This window comes from Capsicum annuum, chromosome 7 (assembly GCF_002878395.1).
Source record: "Capsicum annuum cultivar UCD-10X-F1 chromosome 7, UCD10Xv1.1, whole genome shotgun sequence".
In the NCBI taxonomy this organism is placed as follows: Eukaryota; Viridiplantae; Streptophyta; class Magnoliopsida; order Solanales; family Solanaceae; genus Capsicum; species Capsicum annuum.
In genome coordinates this window covers 225208216-225217023 of record NC_061117.1, presented here as the reverse complement: position 1 = coordinate 225217023, position 8808 = coordinate 225208216, and the positions used below count along the sequence as shown (strand labels likewise).

Genomic DNA, 8808 nt, shown 5'->3' with positions numbered 1-8808 from the left:
TAATATCGATATACTTTTTAATTCATTCAAAAAGAATGCCCTTATTACACTTAGAAAAGACTTTAAAATTTCTCTTTTTACCTTTAATAAAATGATTTATAATCAAATTAATATTTTAAAAATTATTTTAGACAATTTCAAAAGTCCCCTTTTTTTGCCCCTTAAATGCCAGAGACGACGGAGGAATAATCAATTTGACTTTTATGCAAGTTTGGGCCCCTGCCTTATAATAAAGTACAATACCAAAACCCACAAATCTTTGGGGTACCCACTCGTGTGAACTTGTGTTTATTAACCCTAATAATAATAAGAGCAAATAGAGAAAAGGGGATTGGGAAAATATGGCTAAACTTTTCAAATCACTACTTGAAATTATGAACTTTGACTGCTTTTGTTTTGGAACTTCATTTGAAAAGAAGAAGATGATGCTTCCAGATGGGAAAGGTTATTGTATTTACAGTAATATTTTTGTTCTTGTTAGACTACACAACACCGTTATAATTGTAAAATTATACTGAATATATTGTGGTTAAAACTCTAATTTTTAATTGCAGGGAAGCCATCAAAGAATATTACTATTACTGTGGAGAAGAGACTTGTGAAGCAATCAAAAAGCATAAATCAGATGGATGTTGATCAGGTGAGTTTTGATTGTGCCTATTATGATCTTAAATTCTCCCTTTCGAGTTCAACTTAAGATTCGTTAAGATAAATAAACTACTAGTAATTAATTGAAATCTAATATTTGAAGAGCAACAATTATGAAATAACCATGACCCTAAAAATAGAAGTTTAGCTCCACATTGAAATGGAATAAAAACAACAGATCAATCAAAGCAAATATTAAAAAAGGTAAAACTTGAATATTTTAATTTAATCCAAAATTGAATTGAAAAAGTCCATTTTGTAGACAGTTGTTCCTCCATATATTTTGTAGACAGACAGACATGTTGTATAGTAGTGAACTACTAAAGCACTTGCTTTGTCCTATCGTCTAGGCCATGGAAATCCACTTCCCAGTGGAAACAATCGTGGAAATTCTCATCAGGTTACCTGCTCAGTCTCTTCTCCGATTCAAATGTGCTTCAAAATCTTGGAAGGCATTGATCTTGGATCCATACTTTACAATCATGCGAAGAATAACAGGAAGTTTCTTATCGCTCGAATGAACCCTGAGGCTCGTACGATTTCATATTATTGTTCTTCTTTATCATCGGCTGAACCATTACACAAGCTTGGTGGCCCTTTGAATCATGATCTGGGCAATTACGTGCTTGCGACGGATTGTCTCTTCTTTGGTGCCCTTCCATCCACAAATGAAGCAGTACAACTTCCTAATTATGAATTTCCAATCGTAACTAGTTGCAGTTTTGGGTTGGGATATGACTTGATTAGTGATGACTATAAGATATTTGCGACTGTAATCGGCACTTATGGTCACAGACGACCCAATAAAATCCTTTCATTGAAGAGTGGTTCTTGGAGAGAAATTGATAACCATACTCGTGGCTCTTGCAGTAGTGATGGTTTGGCATTTGTTCGTGGTGCATTTCATTGGATCCTCAAGGATGATTTACTCAAGTATTTTGTAATTTCATTTAATATATCAAATGAGGTGTACGGAGAGATATCATTGCCCGAGGAAATTTGCAATATTTGCATTGGTGGCTACGTAATAAGTAGCGTTTCAATATTACAAGGAATGCTTTGTGCTTATTGTACTTGCCGAGATACGGAGGCGGACACTTTTAAATTATGGATAATGAAAGACTATGGTGTCAAGGAATCTTGGACTAAACTATTTACTATGCGAGAGGCCCATCTACTTTTTGCCGCACCGAGATACATGTTTGTGGATGGTGAAGTGCTACTCTACTACCAAGAGGCTGGATGTCGTCGTTGCTTTAGGACATCCAAAGGACCATATGAATCGTTGGATTCACATCGGGGTTTACTACATGGATTCGTTTATATAGAAAGTTTGATTTCTCCAAAGTTACTTATCAAGTATTCGCTTATGTTTGATCAGGTCACACAGTTTTTATTATTTTTGTGAATATCATGCTACTACCTTTTATTTTTAAAAGTTTATTAACTTGCTAGTTGTGGTTTCAAAATGTGTGCCAATAATAATGTTGTTTTTTCGACCTGTTTAAACAGAATTAAATCAAATATACCTTTTATTTTTAAAAGTTTATTAACTTGCTAGTTGTGGTTTCAAAATGTGTGCCAATAATAATGTTGTTTTTTCGACCTGTTTAAACAGAATTAAATCAAATTAGATATTTCATTCGGTAATTTATTGAACAGGAGTAGTATAGTACGATCCAAGTCGAGGTCCTGACCGTACTAAGCGTCCCGACCATGAAGGTCCGGATACCCTTCCACATTTGGTGATCATGCCCAACATTCATATAATATATATAAGAAAGTTTGCGGAAAATAACATACCACGGAATCATGGGCAATCTCATAAACTTGAACAATTTTAAAAGGGGAATTCCAAATACTCTAAACATGTGTCAACCGTTTGCGAAATCTCTAACATTACAATAGCCATCATAAATCTAAAACAATACTGGGACAAGGCCCCCAGTTAGATCATAAATCAAATAAATAACAATGTTATGTAAACCCGGCCTTCCGTAATAGGGGAGGCTCACCAACTGCAAATCTCTGAAATACCACTCTACTTGCTTAGCTGGACCTCAGGACTGTGCCTCAGATCCTGAAATATAAGGATCAATACAGATGTACTGGTACGCAGAGCAATCCAAAACAAAAATACATTTTTATACAACATAAGTGAGAGCTTTCGTAAAACATGATATTGCCAAAGTCATTTGAAATACATGGGCATGGTATTATTAGTTTCAACAACATTTCCTTTCTTTGTGATTCATTGTATTTCAACACTATTGAGCTAGATGGTACACCCTACAATGTTCATATTTTCACCGACTACCAAATCTCAGTTTGCCGACAAGATCGGAGTACCAATGAGGGGAGGACACACAAGATCACACAGCAGCGTGTCTCAAGAACCCAGTCAAGTCAATATGTTGTGGTGGGCCCAAGATCACAAAGCAAGACTCCTAACCATAGGTCCCAATTTGGAACGACATAATACTAGGTACGCAAGATCACATAGCAGGGTACCAAGGTCCCGTGTCGACAAATATCCATTTCCAACATAGAGTCTTCTGACTCGTGCTATCTTCGGGTGATCATCTAACCCACATTAGCCCAGCTTCATAATCTATTATAGCAAAACATGCATCTCACTCATAACATGTTTTTCTTGTTCTCTTAAGGGCAATTCACAAAGGAGTATCATCATACCCTGACTTGCAAGTCGTTTACATCACATCCTTTCACAACCCTTCTCGTTCAATATAAATATATAGATATAGATTATAGATTTTATATATATACATATATATATATATATATATATATATATATATATATATATAATTTAAATACGAGAATTTTCCTTATGAATGAAGAATTAGCTACCACTTCACTGTAATTTTATTGGTTATAATTTTTTTTTGTATAGGGAAATGATTTACTACAGCTTTTATATATGTTGTTTTTTAAGAATATAATAGTCCTATAAATTTTCTTGTGAAATATTTAAATAAATTGATTTTAACTAATTTGTTATTGAATGAAACTTTTTTGACTAAAGGGAGCTAAATAACACATAAATGAGGAAAGGTCATTTTGTTTATAAATTTCTTGTTAGGGAATCAAAACAAAAACTTATTTTTTTATCAACTCTAAGAATGTAACTGTGGCTACTATTGTCTATTGAAGAGATTCGAAAGGCAAGAACAAAACAACAATAGCAACTTAAGGAGATTAATTAATTGGAGTTAATAATGTTAATATCGAATCAAATAACGTAAATGAATTACAAAGAAATAAAAAAGGGTCGACGTTGGGTTCTTTTTGACCCGTTTTGAAGCAGTCCAATGCATAATCATATGTGTCACAATGTGTTAAAAAACATTTCTCGTCTTGTTAAAAAATCAACAAGACAAGGCCACACACTCGAATGATGTGGCAATCCAAGTCAAGTTCAAGAGCCAATGAAACATCGCCAAGTGTCTCAAATGATATGTTTTTGGCCAATTCCAAGCAACTTATCACATAACACTTGTGATCAGCTTGAGAACTGAATGGACCAATCAAAAAGAGTCAAAAGAGACTATTTACACTTGTACTGCCTACCCCTACAACTATAAATAGAGGGTTACATAATTTTTTTGGTCATTCTGCAAGCATCGGAGGAAGCTTTTGCATTGACTACACAGAGAATTGACTAACGAAGTTCTGCCCAGAGATCAAGTCGACAATGCGAAGTGCTGTCAGACAAGTCCTGGAGACTCGACAAGACGAAGTGCTGCCAGAGAATTCCTGGAGATTCAAACACAGTTGTGCCCAGAGATCAAGTCAACAAGGGGAAATCTAGTATCCTTTTTAAAAAATGAACTGGACATGGGCAGATTTGAAGGACAACAACATTGATCTTTAACAAAGACAGATGCATGCTGTTTTTCTTTGGTTAATTTCTTAACCTCCAAGAATCAAACTTAAGGAATTTACTGAAAGCTCTACTTAATTCCCTACAAGTCACAAATAAAACTCACATCTTTGGATAGTGAGTGAAACATTTGGCCGCATATAGATGAACAACAACAACATACCTAGTATTAGCTTAGTTATATATCCGACAACATACTTAGCTCATTTGAGTCTTGAGGTCTTAATTTTAAGCTTCAAATTTCATTGGTACGTACGTAGTTTGTTTAGTTAGCAGTTACATGCATGCCGTACGTCTTTTTCCTTCTCTTGAAACACCTAATTATATTGTACACAAACATTGAAATTAGGATTTATGCTATAATAAACCAGTACTAAATTAGCAGTACTCAAGATGCATACATAGGATTAGTTTGGAGGAAAAAACATGGACAAGCTGCATGCCATCCTAAAGCTAAGCACGATGAACATGCATATGATTAAATTGATATCAAATTGACTGACATACATACATACATGTTGGTTTTACAAGCCTACGTACCTAACACATGCATGCATGCATGGACTGGACTAGCTAGCTAGATGGAAATTTCTCTTAAGAATAAAACAAGAGTAGGATATTAGCTTATGTTGATCAGGCCACACTATTTTTATTTTTATTTTCGAGTGTCATGCTACAACTAACCTTTTATTTTTATAAGTTTATTAACTTGCCAGTTGTTGTTTCAAAATGTGTGCCAATATTAATGTTACTAGTTTTGTGTACGTGTTTTGCACGTGTATCTCAAGTCAATTAAAAGAACTATTATAAAAAAAAAAAATGACTATTAAAAAATAGCAATTGAAGTTAAATATGTGAAATTCATTATTATTGACAATTAATAATTAATTAAATTCCTTACTTTGAAAGATGTATAAGGAAATATACAATTAACTCATGTATGATTATGAATAATGTTATCTATAGGGTTACACACCTAATAATTAAAAAAAAAAAAAAAAAAGGAGGTGTGTGTGCCTCGTAATTTTGGGAATGTTACAAGTTTAAAGTAAAAAAGAAAAAGAAAAATAATAAACCTTTATTAATTGGTCCTTTGTGACAACAGAAATTGATTATCTTGTGTACGAAAATTTTCGATCTTTATCTCATTCTAATTCTGAAAATATTGAAGTCGACGATCTTGTGTACAAAAATCTGTGCCTCCCCTATGCGTGTTGGTTCACTTAACTTTGAAGAAAGATTTTAGAGAAAAATTTATGAGATATAATAATTATTGTTATTTAAGAGATTAGGTTTAGTATATCACTTTTGGTAAAAAAATTTATGAGATATAATTATTGTTATTTAAGAGATTAGGATTAATATAGCACTTTTGGTACTTCAATTATTTATATATCACTTTTGGTACTTCAACTATTTATAAACTTTAATTTTAAGTTTTGAGAGATATGAATCAATTTTAACTTTTAATATTAAACTATATGTTCTTAGTCATTTTAGGATTAATCGCGATGACTGAATTAATTTGTGCTTATCTCAATTAATTTCATTCAATACTGAATATCTCTCAATTAATAAACATATATCGAACTTATCAAAAAAAATATTTTAATGATTCACAAGAATTTATTGTGTCACTGTATATCTCTCGCACATAAAATATGATATGCTCTACGATTTTAATGGTATCTAATTATCTTAAATTTAAAATATTATGTGATTATATGCAAGTAATACTACGGTTATTGACAAGGAATATTCATGTAGTAGAAAGTATCATTCAAATATTAGACAATTTTTATGCATTGCTAAAGCTAGATAATTTTTTTTAATGAAATAATTTCATATGTTGTAATGCGTATTGGTTGAAGATATTCTTCAAATATTAAACGAGTTTTATGTCTTGTCAAAGCTAAATTATCTTTTTAAGAGAAAATGGCCAAAAGCTCTTTTAACCTTTACCCCAAATCTTAACTACACACTTATACTTTGTGGGGGTCCTATGACCCCCTGAACTATTTAAAAATGATATTATTATCTCCCTGAATGCTTACGTGGCACAGCGAGTGTATCTCACTCTCCTTGAGAGAGTGAGCACCAAAAATAAAATAAAAATTTTATTTTCACATTTCTTTTATATATATATATATATATATGCATTTTTTATTTTTTTCCTTCATTTGTTTTATTCCTTTATCCTCTCCTTCTCTCCATTTTAATATTCCTTCACCATCTTCATCTTCCTCTTTCACATCTCCATCTTCATTATACCGCAAATTCAATACTTTTCTCACCATTAATTTTTTAATTATCATTTTTAGACCCACTACTTTTTTCTTTTTGTGAAGAAGGATAAATAACCCCAAGTGTTTCCGCCTGAATGGCTTCACAGCCGCCGGTGAAGCTTTTTCGGCCTCCAAATCAGTTCCAAAATGAACATACCAGTGATACGCACCAACCCCATAAACAATTATACACATATTCATCTCACAATTCTCAAAAATTTGAAAAGATTAAAGTGGTCCTTGAAGTAATTTCTGATGAAAAGTGAAAATTAGTTCAAAAAATTATGTCTCATGAGGATTCTGGATTGAGTGAAACGATTTCAAACCATGAAATCAATATTATATCTCAAAATCAATATTCATATTTAAGCATTTTTTGCACTGTTTCAGCATCAAGATCGATTTTTGAGTTGTGGGCTTCTTGATTTTGTTTCTTTTAGCATCAAGATTGAATTTTGAGTTGTGGGGTTTGTTGAAATTGTTGAATTTTGAGTTGTGGGGTTTGTTGAAATTGTCCGTTTTAGCATCAAGAATAAATTTTGAGTTGTGGCATCTTTTGGGTTTATCAGCAATGATGAGATAAATGTTGGAGAAGTATCGAGGAAATGGGAGAGGGTGATTTTGTGAGGGATAGTGAGTTGTTTGGTGGAATTTTACTGAGGGTTAATTGAAGGTAGATGAAGTCATCATCTCTTCTTTTGAATCTTCATGTAAGAGTGAATTGAGGTACAAGCTGCAAATGTCTTTTGGATCTTTATGCTAAATGTGGGAATGTGATAGAGGCAGAGCACGTTTTTGATGAGTTGGATGATGATAATGTAGTGTCTTGGACATCTTTAATTGTAGATTTGGCTCGCAGTAGTTTTGATTCCATGGATTTAAGTAGGATAAAAATTAAAAAATGATAAAAATGATTAAAAAAAATAAGAAAAAAGTAGGATAAAAAAAATTTCTTACATAAAAAAAATAACAATATTACGTGGCATAAGCTGATAGGCGCGTGCAGCTCACCCAATTGTACAAATCTAGGTATGAATTTTTAGAGGGACATATATTCCATTTTTAAATAGTTCAGGGGGTCATAGGAACCACAAAGTATAAGTGTGTAATTGGGATTTGGGGTAAAGGTTGGGGGGCTTTTGGCCATTTTCTCTCTTTTTAATGAAATAATTTCACATGTTGGAAAATTGTAGTTATTTAAGATTTGACTTGATGTTTAGAATGTTGAAAGTAACTCAAAATCAAACCTTTAAATTCTAAGTGAAATTAAGGGTGTCAAACGGGCCGGTTTTGTCAAACGGGTTGGTTAAAACCGACCCAAACCAACCCATACAATTAAATCAGCCCGTTTTAACCCGGCCCGATAAACCCAAGGGCTTTAGGGGTCCGGGACCCGGTCCGATTGGATTTTTTATTTGAGCCCGGTCAGCCCGGTCCGGACCCAACCTGATTTAGGCCTGCCGGTTAACCGGCCCGGCCAGGCCTGGTTAAGGTTTTTTTTTTTTTTTTTTTGAATATTCAGAATTTCACAAACTGAAATTAAAAACTTAGTTTTAATACATTAATTTACTATCAAGTATTATTAATTTATTATATTAAGTAGCATATGTTTTATACTTTTATTTAAAGTAGTGTATATATTGAATGGTATATATATGTGTTTGTGTATATCTTCTAAATCTAAAGTAGTATATATTTAACGTATACATGTGTATATATATTTTATAAATTAGTATATAACTATATATATATATATATATATATCGTAGTGTATGTTTTATTTAAAGTAGTGAATATATTGAATGGTATATATATATGTGTGTATATATCTTCTATAGACGTGTATATTTAATGTATACATATGTATATATTTTATAAATTAGTATATAACTATACAAATATATATTGTAGTATATCTCATTTAAAGTATTACATATACATAGAATAAAGTGTATATATGTGAATAGATCT

At 32.3% G+C, this 8808-nt stretch overlaps 1 protein-coding gene across 1 annotated transcript; it reads left to right on the top strand.

Annotated features, from left to right (window-relative positions):
- Positions 1 to 447: 447 nt before the first annotated feature.
- LOC107876943 (F-box/kelch-repeat protein At3g06240-like) lies at positions 448 to 2057 on the top strand. Its single transcript, XM_047393379.1, has 2 exons — positions 448 to 640; positions 999 to 2057. The coding sequence occupies exon 2, from the start codon at positions 1079 to 1081 to the stop codon at positions 2054 to 2056; it is 978 nt and encodes a 325-aa protein (XP_047249335.1). The 5' UTR covers positions 448 to 640; positions 999 to 1078; the 3' UTR covers position 2057.
- The last annotated feature ends 6751 nt before the right edge of the window (positions 2058 to 8808 follow it).

Bases quoted from the DNA above. Each gene is read 5' to 3' on its own strand.
- LOC107876943 (XM_047393379.1), top strand. From the start codon at position 1,079: ATGTGCTTCAAAATCTTGGAAGGCATTGATCTTGGATCCATACTTTAC.